Source organism: Echinops telfairi, unplaced genomic scaffold (genome assembly GCF_000313985.2).
Source record: "Echinops telfairi isolate 266 unplaced genomic scaffold, ASM31398v2 ScPeMD7_18;HRSCAF=68, whole genome shotgun sequence".
NCBI classification, from domain to species: Eukaryota; Metazoa; Chordata; class Mammalia; order Afrosoricida; family Tenrecidae; genus Echinops; species Echinops telfairi.
The window spans coordinates 4,742,069-4,754,953 of NW_022103915.1; the positions used below are offsets into that span (position 1 = coordinate 4,742,069).

The 12,885-nt window shown below is 54.9% G+C and overlaps 1 protein-coding gene across 1 annotated transcript in view; it reads right to left on the bottom strand.

The window, feature by feature from the left end:
- SETD3 (SET domain containing 3, actin histidine methyltransferase) overlaps positions 1-7,555 on the bottom strand; it is a 37,960-nt gene extending 30,405 nt beyond the window's left edge. Inside the window, exons 1-5 of the mRNA XM_004699120.2 lie at positions 7,448-7,555; positions 4,908-5,000; positions 3,046-3,194; positions 1,659-1,731; positions 1,087-1,343 (exon numbers count right to left, since the gene is read on the bottom strand). Of these exons, the coding sequence (XP_004699177.1) occupies positions 1,087-1,343; positions 1,659-1,731; positions 3,046-3,194; positions 4,908-5,000; positions 7,448-7,550 (675 nt within the window). The 5' untranslated portion in view covers positions 7,551-7,555. The remainder of the gene's footprint in view (positions 1-1,086; positions 1,344-1,658; positions 1,732-3,045; positions 3,195-4,907; positions 5,001-7,447) is intronic.
- Between the last annotated feature and the right edge of the window lie 5,330 nt (positions 7,556-12,885).

The following is a 12,885-nucleotide window of genomic DNA, read 5'->3' on the forward strand; positions in this document are numbered from 1 at the left end:
CTTCAGGACACTGGGGCCAAGGGGGGGGGGGGGGTTGGGAGAGAGAGAGAATAGTCCAAGTGTGATGTGCCTCCACCATAACTTTCTCACACCAACTAAAAAACCCCATACAGTTTTATAATCTAGTTCCTAAAGATTTCCAAGAAAACCGATGCATCTGTATAATTCCTAAAGACCTGCTGAAGAGTAGGGTCTGGACAAATGCAGGGATTTACTTTCCAGGACACGGGAGTTCGCCTCTCATTCAGTCTGTCTGAAAGCCCACCCAGACAACCCTGAGTGGTGCCTGGCTGTGCAGTGAAACCAGGCAGACACAGCAGCCTGGCCTGGGGGCCTCCAGTGAGATGACCACTGCCCCACAGACAAAGCCGAGCTGGGCCCCACCATCTACCCAAACTGCATGCAGACAGGACTCTCCCACCCGCAGTCGCCCAGGAACTGAGGCTCAGAGTGGGGGCAGAGAACAGTGGGGGCATGGCAAGGTGGCTTCTGAAGGGAGCCGTGACACTGGCCTGGCCCCTGCTGTCCAGCTGGGAATGAGCGGCACCAGGGGTACCCGATGGGCACTTTCAGACGGACTTTTCCACTGACAGCTACTAAAAACACGGCAGACCCTGAGAAATGAATGGTCAGTATTTTACACTAGTGCGCGCGCGCGCACACACACACACACACACACACACACTGATACACACAGCGTTCCAGAAACTTCTTTAAAAGCATTCCTTCATTCTGAACATCTATTAAAGATATGAAAATGGACACTCAACTTCCTGGGAATTCTATGCACAAGAGCACCCTTCAGCACCTGGATCCATCTCACAGCTTTTAGAATTTGATGGGGTGATCTTTGGGCTCCAGAAAATCCTAGCGACCCCATGTTAACTGGAGAATCACGGCAGCTGGTGTCACCCCCGGTCCAAGTGGTGGTCAAAGCAGCATCACCGAGGGTGTCGCCAAGACAACGGGCAAAAACAATCGCAGACTGAGACCGGGCGTCTCAGAATTGAGTAAGATACGCCACCCCCTACCTCCCCACTCCAGCCGGCTGGGACCTGCAGAGAAGGACAGGACCGTGGAGCTCACCTGGATCACTTTGTAGAAGTAGGCGTACTGCCGGGCGGTGTTTTTATACTGGCTGAAGACGTCGTGGATGGCTTGAGTGGACTGAAGATATCGGACTTCCTCCTCCTCAAAGTAGAGAGGGGTGTCGTACTCGCTGGGCAGGGTCTGGATGTAGGGCTGCCAGAAAGAGTCAGGGTTGGTCCTCTCACACAGCAGATGGAAGGCCAGGGTGATATTCCCCATGGCTTGAAGAATTCGGTCTTGAGAATACAAGGGCCCTGAATCAACCCAGAAGTTAACATTGTTAAGCTCCGCACACTTCTTTACAAAGCAGGCATTCAAAACATCAACGTTAGCGACACAGGGAAACGCTCTTGTAACATGTAAAGCAAACAAGAAACCACTTCTACTATGTCATTGGGAGCACTCTCTCCCAAGGAGCACAGGACAAAGGGTGGGGAGGAGGGGAGGAGCAGCTCACCCGCATAGAGCAACACTCAAATTACCAGACTGAGCGGCACAAAATACAATGCCACATGTTTGTTTTGTCACTTGCACTTTGCCTTGAACGAACAGTCAGAAATTATCCTCACCCAACACTGAACTTTTAGCAGATTCAACAGTCATAAGTAATTTTCGTGGGACCCATAAAAATAATTCTTCTGCCTAGGGAAAAAGACAAGAAAACAGTGGTATCATCAAAGGCTGTTAAAATCTCAACCGCAGATGTCCAATCGGACACCAAATACAGTTTAACCTGCAGTCACACTCCATATCTGCACAGCAAACACGCCCAGAGTGCAGCAATTGGAGGGGTGGCTCGTGGTGGAGGAGAAGCCCACCAAGAAGGGCAGCCATCAGAACCACCCAACTCTCACTTGCAGCAGAGCAAGCACTTTGGGGCAGTGAGTAGCAAAACACTGTCTTCTGTACTTCAGTTTCTAGAAACAAATAGAAAACCCTGCCCCCAACAAAAGCTGAAACCCATGTGAATTCCGTCTCCGCCCTAGTTTTTCAAGGGAGGTGAAGCGTCCTCCCAGCTTCCTTTAAAGCCCAAGACTCCCTGCCCTCCAACCGATTCGGGTCCCCATCAAGTCCACGTGGGGTTTCCACGACTCAATCTTCACAGGTTTGGGCAGCCTCATCTTCCTCCCTCAGAGGGAGCAGCTGGTGGGTTTGAACCACCAACCTTGTGGTAGGCAGGGCAACAGAGCACAATAGTGACCTACAAAAGCATAAGGTTTATGGATTCCGCTTTTGGTCAAAACAACATCCCATTCTGGGGTGTTGATGGGAATGACTTTGAACCTCTGATCTGCGTGTGCTTCTATACTGCTCCCAATATGCACACGGGGAGCCAGGGCCAAGAGGACAGGTGGGTCGACGTCCTGTGGAAGGATGGTATGCCCTCACTCGCTCAGCGCTGTCTGGTTCACCAGTGCCGGCCACCTAACTGTGTGTGTGAGTGTGTGTGTGGTCCCTCCCCAGGGGACAAGCAGCACAGAGGATGTGACTGCCTGCCTGGGGTGTGATTGGTTTTGGATGGTTCATCAAGTGAACAGCAGGCAAAGGCAATTGATTACTGAGAAGGGGTCACAAACCAGCATGTAGTTTATCCATGAGAGAGGTTCATTACAACGTGATCAAAACCATCATTGGGGGGTGGGGGTGTTCCAGCTAAGTCCCACCCTCTCCCTCTACCCAAACTCTGAACTCAGACATGAGGTTACAGCAGATGATCACCCAAAATATCACCGACCCACCTCCAGATCAAAAACATATACCTCCAACCCAGTTACAGACAGAGCCAGGAGTCCTGCCTCCCCAGAGGCTGGCCCTGGGAGGTCTATGGGGTGTAAGGGGAAAGAGGGGACTCAGAGGTCAAGCTAGAGATAGGGGGTTGCCCAGATCAGAGGTGAGCCAGTCTCCAGGAGGCCACTCCATGCCCAGGATGCACACAGACCGCACCAGCCAGCTCACCTTGATGTCTCGCGTGGCTCTCAAACCAAAGCCCTCCTCCTCGAAGCGGGCCATCTCAAAGCCATCAGCAGATGCGCCGTTCTCAGAGGCCCATCTCATGAGCTCAGGGAAGTAATCTTCTCGGCTTCCATCAAAGGTGACGGACAGACCTAGACCCGTCGGGTTCAGGAAAATGACGCTCTTTTTAGGACACAGGCCACGCAGCCCGTACCCTAGCTCCCAGCGGAACAAAAGGCAGTCTGTCCTGACTGCATGGGTGAGAGCAGACGTGTTGGTGCCGACTCAGAGACCCAGTGGAGGGCTTCTGAGACGGTCAGTCCTTAGGAGAACAGACAGCCTCACCTTTCTCAGAGCAGCTGGTGGGCTTGAACCACTGGCCTTGTGGTAGGCAGCCCAAAGGCTAACCCACAGCGCGACCAGGGCTCCATATGTCCCACAAAAGGGGCAACGAAGAAACAAAGCGGGCGCTCCACTGAGGAATTCTGCAGAGCAATGAAGTGACGTAGGTCTACGTGCATCGACACAGATCAGTATGTTTTTTACAGCATCAGGCACGATACCGATGACATGACTTTTAGAAATACAAACCTACCAATATTTCCACGGGACCACCAAGGAAATCAAAAAGACCCTTGAGGGGGAGGGCAGGGAAAGGGCCAGGAGCAAGGCCTGCGTGATACAACCAGCTCTTTCCCCAAACACACACGCAGACACGCGCCAAGGGCAGAAGGTGGCGCTGCAGCCCGGCTCCATAGCCTCCTTGGCCACAGGGAGGTCGGGGTTCACAAAGGCCCTGGCAGGTGGGCATGGCAAAGTCTACAGAGACTGGACACCACAGGTGGGGGAAGCTGTGCTTTCCTGGTGAACGCTGGGGTGGGGTGGGGCAGGCCAGAAGCAGCTGGGGAGCTGGGCCTGTAGTCAGCGCCTGTGTTCTAATGGGGCCAGGCAGGCTAGAGGTCAGTCTACAGTCATGGAGGAGGAAGGACTGGCCCAGTGGGGTGCACGGAGCAGGGTCAGCCTGTGGCTAGATGGCGCTTCCTGGGCCTGAGATCAGACCTAAGTCTGTGTGTTTCAAGTCATGCAGGGTGGTCTGAGAAAGGCTGGCTGTCACAAGAACGTGTCCACCTGGCACTCACTGAAGGATCTGCTGTGGGAGGTGGACAGTCGGGCAGGCTGGTGACCGCCACGGCCTGGGCAGCAGCTGCTCCTCTCCCCAGTGAGACCTGCTCCCACTCTGGCTAGTCTGTGCTTTCAGAGCTGACAAAGCAGGCACTGACCCGAGGCTGGACCTCAGTCAGCCCTGCGGCCGGCCTGGTTGGGAGGCCTGAATTGCCGCTCTCAGTGAAGCAAAACACAAGCCCCAAAACGAAAACGAGCTCGTCCTGAACCCTGGTGCCTGCCTTCCAGAGCACACCTGTTCTGTCGTGGCACCACTGGGTGGTCTCAAAACACTGCTTTTCAGTCCGTGTTTTGCGCACCCAGGGAGCACCCCGCAGAAACACAGCCTCAGAAGGCTTGACCAGCACACTCTCAGACACACACACATGCATGCTACAACACACCAATCAGTGTGCATTTGTGTGCTGACCACTTACAGGCTGGCCTCAAGTCCTGGAGGAGACGGCCTGGAACCAACAAACTGCCACTAATCTATATTTCACAGAGTCAGAGCAAGCACATAAATGCTGCTTCATTTCAGCCTCAAGAGACAAGTGTCCTACCTACCCTGAGCTCACTGTTCCCCTCCTTAGAGCAGATGCTGGCCCGCCCCTTGCCCCGCAGACGCCGAGGAACCCCAGCACCCCTGCCGCCCACTCAAGCGACATCCTCAGCTGAGGGCAAGCCCAGTCTAGAGAACGCACCTTTTTGCTTTTTGCGTATTTTCTCCACGAGAGCACGGATCTGCACATACTCCTCCCACTCCTTGCCCGGGCCGGGGCTCGAACTGCTGCATTCTGAAACGGAAAGGTCAGGCGGCTGAGCACTGCTTCCTCTCCGAGTGAGCCCCCGGCTTGTCCCAAGAGGCTCGTGCACCACCGCCCGACCAGACACAGAAGGGTCCCATGTTCTCCAAGTCCGCTTCACTTGGTCACCACCTTCTCTTTGATCCTCTGACCAAACCGTCAACAGGGTCACCTGAGGAGCCGAGCTCAAAAGCAAACATGGCCCGGAACTGCTGCAGGTCACGCCAGAGAAGGCAATGGTAATGGCCATTACATCTTTTTGCCCCCTCAGCCCTGTGGCAATGGTGCTCTGAGGGAACCAGTCACACTGGACAGAAGGCCAGTCAGTCAGCAGGTACTTGGTGTCCACTTGGGAGACACTGTCAGGAGGCCTTGGGAGCGTTATAGAGAGAGCTGGTACCATTTTAGCCGAGAGCCTGCTGTGAGGCCCACAGACACCCATGCGTCAGCAGCTCATTCCTTAACCAACTCCATCCATTTAGTCCTTCCACGTGCTCCTGGTGAACCCCTGCTGTCAAAGGGATAGGTGCACATGGCCAACAATTATTAGTCACCAGTTATGCACGGTTGCAGGAGGTATCAACAGGGAGCTGCCAGAAATTCAACCCGGATTCCCAGGATGACATGGAACGAGGGCTGAGGGACCTTGGCTGAAAGGCGAGGAGAGCAGATAGATGCTTCCCTGTGTTTCACTGACCATTCGCCTGTGTGGATCCTAACCGACTCCAGACCCCTTTGAGCAGAGGTAACTGCAGAACAGCCCACAATAAGTATGAATTTGACCAAGAGGCAGCTGCTCAGGCAGTGGTGGTTTAAACTCAGGAAGGGTGTGCGTCCGGTCAGAGGTGTATCCGCTCACCCTTGAGCCAATCTGTATGTGATCAAATAAGCCTGAGAAGGCAATGACAAATGTAGAAGAGGGGCATCAGGATGGAGGAAGGCTCACTGCCAATCTGAAAAGTGCACGACACAACGTTGCACTTGCCGATGAAGACCAACAGCCAGTCTTCAGGACAAAACCCTCACAACTGGACTGATAGGGAACATCATGATCAATGGAGACGAGGTTGACGCTGTCAAGGATCTTGTTTTGTTCAGATCCAAAATCAATGCTCATGGAAGCAGCAGTCAAGAGATCAAAAGTCCCCGTGCATTGGGTGAATCTGCTGCACAAGACAACAATAAAGTGTTGAAAAGCAAGGAGGATGCTTTGAGGACTCAGGTGAACTGACCAGTCACGGTGGTCAATCACCTCACAGGCACATAAAGCTAGACGCGAGGAGGGGAAACCGTGCATTATGGTGGTGGCAAAGGATTTTGAAAGTACCACGGACTGCCAGAAGAACCAACGAGTCAACAGCAAGAACGCGTCTGAGAATTTCGGACATGTGATCAGGAGGGACCAGTCCCTGGAAATGGATACCAGAGATTGACACAGAGGCTGAAACAATGGGCCCAAACCTAACAGCTGTGACGATGACGGTGCACGGCGGTCTGGTTCTCCTGTACACAGCGTCACTGTGGGTTGCAGCTGACTTGATGCCGCCTCACAAAAACAAGAAATGGTGTGTGGCTCTTACCTATTGGGGACAGCCAGTCTTAGGTCTTCCTGCTTCAACAAACACAACCGGGATGATGTAAGCCTGCCCTCAGGCTGCTTACAGGGGAGCTAAGGGTTCTTTGTGTCCAGGAGACAGAGAGCTAAGTTCTATGCTTACGGTTTAGCCCACCACATAGGGGGCAAGGGCAGCTAATGGAGTGACCACAACTAAATCTGAGGCGTACACATCCACCAAATCACCTCCACAACTGAGATGCCAACAACGACCCTCACAGTCTGGCCCTTCAGATACTCGTGTCCCTGATCTCAAACTCAGCGTGTGGGCACGGGAGCGACTCGGCACTCTGGGGAAAGCCGTCACTTTGGTGCAGTCCCGTAGACTGCTGGCTTGCTGGGGGGGCCACTGCACAGGCCCCTCCGTGCCCTGTGGCACTGCTGGTAGGCAGGTACTCTGTGGCCCCAGAGGAGGTCAGAAATGTGCCTCATGCCTGGCCCACTGGCCTCCAGGAAGCCCGAGTTCCAGGCGGTGACGCGGCGAAGCGTGGCATTTCTAGCTTCCTGCAGGCCGCCTGAGAGTTCCACAGCGCCAGTAGTTAAGTTCCCTGCCTCCACCGTCACAGGTGGGGGACACGCTCCCTCCTGGCCCAGGCCACATAGCAGACGCTGAAGTGGAAGGCAGCTGTGTGATTCCACACTTCGCAAAGGAGCAGAAATACCACACTCCACACCAGTGACCCCCCAAAAAAGGAACAGGGACTCCACACTTCACACTAGCGATTCCCCCTACACACACCCCCAAACCCGCACCCACAAGCGAGTGCAGACACACCCACATGGAGGCCCAGCATGCCGTGCCCGCACCTGCGCAGTGACTTACTCTGCAGCAGCTCGCTGGTGAGGTTCAGGATCTCCTTCGGGGACACAGCTGCTGCAGCTCCAGTGCCTGATTTCTGAGTTTTCACGCGACTCTTCTTACCCATTTTCTGACTACAGAAAACAGAGAGACAGAGAGAATGTCCGTGACAAAGGACAGGGCCTCGTGGCACCCATGCGGCACAGCAGGGGCCAGAGACAGGAGCCAGCGCTCAAGGCCTGAAGCTCCTGTCTAGGGAAGAAGAAGGCGGCAGCCAGCATTGGTTTGTGAAGTCCTCAAACAAAGACAAAACCTGCCCTGCGGGTCCTCACTGCCAAAGAGCAGATTCTGACCCACGGCAAGCCTGTGGGTCCTCAAGACTGCAACTCTCTCCAGCAGAGGCTGGTGGTTTTGAACTGTGGTTAGCGGCCCAAGGCATCCCCAATCCCACAGCCAGCCAGGTCTCCCAGACCCTTGAGAAGGAACCACAGGGCCCCTGCAAGGTCAGGGCAGCAGGTGGAGCCCTCCGCCAGAGGAAAGGGTCCTACTGATGAGTCCCAACCTGGGTCCTAAAGGAAGTCGGGCAGGCGATTCTAAAGGAGGGCAGGGCAGGAGGGGCAGAGGGCTGTGTGGCTAGAGACTGCGATGGAGAGTAATGGAAATCCAACTACCCAGCCAAAGAGACCACCTTGGAGAGAGGTCGGTATGGCCGCCTGAAGGGTCTGGACAGACCAGGAGAACGTGTCCCGTCCAGCTGATCCACCTGAGGGAGCATGGAACACTGGTGCCCTGAGGGGCAGGGATGGGCTAGGGTGGCCGTGCCCCGCAGGAGGTGCTCACAGCACACCCTGTCCCCAAGACTCCATCTTCCCTGAGCCAGAGCCCTGCGGGCGCTAGCTCCAAGTAGCCATCACTGTGGACTGCACCTGGGTGGGCAGGGGTATTCAGGTTTGGGGACTTTGATGTACAAGACAGCAGGTGGGGGGTCTCTGAGACACACATGCAGACCCAGGTCAGACAGGCCTCCAAGTTGCATCATAGACTCCACTTCCACGCTGAGTCCCAGAACCTGTCGAAGTGACCACACAGAGCTCACAGCGGGCACTCCCAGGGTGCTTATGAGGGAAGTTAACAGGGAGCATACAAATCAGCATCAGGGAGCAGTCAGGATGCAATCTTTGGTCCACGGCAGAACCGCTCTTCAGCCAGCAGCCCGTCTCTTGGGTCCTTGGCCTCTCAGTCGAGTGGACCCTTGGCCTCGGCCTTTCTGTGGGCCAGAAAGCCCGCCTGTCGCTCTCCCTCTTGGTCCCAGAGCCTGGGCACTGCTACTCTGGCTGTCCCACGGTCTCCGTGCCAGTCTCCATTGCCTGTGGTCTCAGCCACTTCAGACAGAGCTCTGGATGTGCTCTTCCCATGGTCCTGGGCCTGCTGTGTCCGGAAGGGTCTCAGACACTGAGGAATGGCTTTGAGGGAGTGGTGGTTTTTGTCTTTTAGCAGACCACTGCCCCAAGAAAAACAAAGGGGGTATCCGAAGTTACACCCTCTCGTACAGTAGTTTTAGAGAGACAGCCCACCTTAATCCTGTATCGGGGAATGCCCTCCAAATGGGATTACAGCCACAGGTAGACCAGACTCATAAGGAATCAGGGCTCCTCACCTCCCTTCCCTCCAGTCTGTGCCGACTCACAGCATCCCTACCGGACAGAGTAGAACTGCCTCTGTGGATTTCCAACGCTGTGTTTACAGGAGTAAAAAGCCTCATCTTTATCCCACAGAGCAGCTGATGGTTTCGAACCACTGACCTTGTGATGAGCAGCCCACTGCGTACCCACTCTGCTACCAGGGTACTTCTGCTCCTGTTCTCCACCTTTTCTGGAAGGCAGCCCACCCCTTTCCCTCACACGTTTAAAGCTCAGGTTTTTTTCCCCAGGCCCTGAGAGGAGATCCTTGGCTCCTCCGAGTAGCCCACACTCCCACGACGCCCAGGTCTGTCACGGAAGGGCAGGGCTCCGGCTCTGGAGACCATGACCCTCTCACAGCAGGCACGGGCCCTTAGGGGGAGCAGCTGGCGGCAGTAAGGCAGCGGACTTGTATGGCTACTATACACCATCAGATGGGAGGGTGCCTGCCCCAGTGTAGTGTACTTCTTAGTGGTTCCCCAAAACAAGGCTTCCAGACACTCCCCATTGCTGGGCTGCCTCTGCATTGGGGCTCCTGCCACACAGAGTCGGAGTACATGGGTGCTTCCTCCTTGTTCTGGGAATGCCTTCTCTGTGTCTCACTGCCTCTCTGTGCCGATCCCTGACGTCTGCTCTGCATGAGATGTGGTTTGGTGCTGTCCTGTAATCACATGACCCTGACTATAGGTGGCTTGCGGGCAGACCCTGCCCACGCTCCTCCCCACCCCACAGCACCTGAGCCTCCCTAAGCTCACTTCAGCCTGTCACCCTGTCTGGACTCCCTGAGCCCTCAGAGACCCTTTCTGAGTCCTCTGCTGGAAGCCTGCTATCAACCTTCCTAGGAAGAATGAAGACCACTCTAAAAAGTAGCATACAGGTGTGTGTACCCACAGGTGTGTGCAAAAAACAGAATGTGGATCTCACCGTCTGGGACTGCCTGCCGTTCCCAGTCTTCCAGGGTCTCCACCCTGGGACAGGCTGCAACCTGGCCATTTTCCATCACTTGTTCTTGTGGGAAGACACCCAGTCTTCTGCCCTCCTCTCACAGGGCCCCACCTTACTGTGTGCTGCGCAGGTTTGACTGTATAAAGGTTCACATGAAGATAGGTTCTCTGAGGAGCCACAACGGGTTATAGGCAGAGGGTTTTCGGGATGTTCATTTAATAAAACTCTCCAATAGGCATCCATCTGATTTCTGAAAGAGCTTTCTTTGTCGTGTGTTACGTTGTGCTGTGCTATTCCCCACTATAATGGCTACCCAGAACCCACAGACGCTACTCATGTTGAGAGGCCTTCTCTCCAGGAAGGACACAGGCCGTGCCGCCAGCGAGAAATGCTGGGGACACAGTTTTTCATCAGGACATGTTGGAGCTCTTTCAGGGCTAATAAGTGACCATAACGCACACTTCCTGCTATAAGCAGGCCTCAATCTGAAGGCATTCAGCTCGAGCTCTGTGGGTCAGCAAACCCAGATCCCAGGGGTACCCCACTCCAGGGAGCTCCAGCTGAAGGCACTCAGCTCCATTCCCGGGGTGTCAGCAAGCCCAGCTTCCCCAATCAAGTGCCCAGAGGCACCCCACTCAGCAAGCCAGTCTCCTGCACAAAACTGGCTCCATGGGTTGGGCAATCCACCCCTGTCCCAGGCTCTGGGCTCCTGGTGCTGGTGCTGGTGCTGCTGCGGCCATCGGGACCCCAAAGTTACTGCACAGAGAGCTCAGATCCAGAGGATTCGCTCGACTGCTTCTCAGAAGCCTCCTTTTATACCTGGCAGGAAGGCACACACGTCTGTTGGCAATTACTCACAGGTGAATCCCATCAATGTCTTCCCCCGCCTGCTTACCAAACTCACATAGGGAAAGGTCACCTGGTGGGAGGTAGAGACTGGCTACAAGAGCCACACTGCCTAACGCTCTGCCCCTGAGTTAACTCACAGCCACTTTCTGTGACCAAACAGCTCGGCCTCGTGGCATTTCCTACAGGAGCAGGCAACCAGGCCCTTTCTCCCGCAGGGCCACAGGCCAGTTAGAACTGCCCACTTCGCCAAGGTCAGCAGCCAAGGGTTTGCCGAGGGTTCACCAGCTCTCGACAAGCAGCAGAGTTGGAGCAGTCTGAAACCAGGGCCAAGGGGCCATGGCCAAGCCCTGCTATTGGTGCTCTGGGGCTCACTGCTCCAGCTCACACACAGCCAGGTAGGTGTTCCCTGGAACTTGGCCGAAGGCCCACAGATGCTGAGCTAGGCGGTGGGCCCAGCTTTCACTAGCACACCCACCCACCCGACAGGCTGCCCAGTGCCCACAGAAGACACCCAAGCCGGAAAGCCCCACCCTGGCCAGCACAAGGCTGGGGAGCCGGGATGCACACCCCGGTAAGTAGCCTGGGTGTGAAGATCAAGGGCAATGAATAGCTGACCACCTGTGAAGATGCCGTCTGCACCTGTTCCCCTGCCACGCCCCCCCCATGCAATCCCCATCTGCCTTCTGTGGCTGACTAGCAAGATCCACACCCCCCACCACGCCAGATTCCCAGACTCCAAATCACCACCCGCCCTCTCCATGAGACCTCAGCTGATTCCACGTTTCAACAAATGCAACAGTAAGGAGGCCATCCCCAACACTCGAGAGAAACGACCCCCACAAAAAAGGCACGTCCAAATGCTGCCAGCACCCCCCCCCCAAACCAAACACAACAATGCAGACGTTTGTAATTGAGGATTTACTTCAAATGTTTAAGTTGGAAAAACAGAAATGTGCTAAATTACACACTCTCAAATTCAATCCAGAAATTAGCCAGAAGGTGTACGTAGAAGACAAGACTTTCCTCCAAAGTTTGACAGACATCAAGCATCGTTTGCAAATAGTTTACTGAGTTATTTTAGGAGAAATAAAAGTGTCCCAAAGGGAGGCGGAGCAATTTAAATAAGAGTTACCAAACCTCAAGCCAAGCTCTCCCTGTGATGGGTGAGTCCATTGCAACCCTATAGGCCAGGGTAGAACTGCCCCTCAGTTTCCGAGACCGTAACTCTTTGTGGAGAAAGCCTGTCTCTCTCTTGAAGAGCGGTGGTGGTTTCAAACGTTGGACCTTGCGGATAATAGCCCTACACCTAAGACGAGAGAAGATATGCAGAAAGGCAGTACAGGTACGAGACAAAGACACTAAACAAACAAGACTAGCCACAACACTCAAAACGGAGCCTGTGAAAAGAGTGAGCTACGAGTTCCGCACACACGTGTCTCTTCCCCTCCAAAAGGTGCTTTTAAAACTGACACGCCGTCCTCAAAACCATGACCTATGAACACAGTCGTCAGAGCCTGCAAGTGGTTGGTCATCTGTAACGCTGGCCCCGCCCAGAGCAAGAAGAGTGAACAGTCAGAGAAGCAAGGGGACACCTGGTACAGAGGCCAACTGGGTCGCACGTCCCACAGGGTGCCCAGCACCCACGCTGACCGCTCCAGTGAGCCCACAAGGGAGCCCCTGGACTGAGGGGGAGGAAGGCAGAACAAGGTGTACCATGATGTGACGACCAGCCAGCAGCTGGCCTGACAGACACGGTGGAGCTGAACCCACCGTCAGCGGCGAGATGGCCTGCAGGCCACACACAGAAGGACCATGGTGCAAGGAAGGTCCTCTCAGACCTCACAGCCACCCAAGGCCACAGGGCTGCACCGGCCCCAAACCAAAGTAGATGTCCGGTGGACATGGGGGCCACTGCAACCAGGGAACTGCCACCAGCGTCCCAAGGACAATGTGAAGCAGTCCTCACTGGGAGTCAACTCCACCCCAACC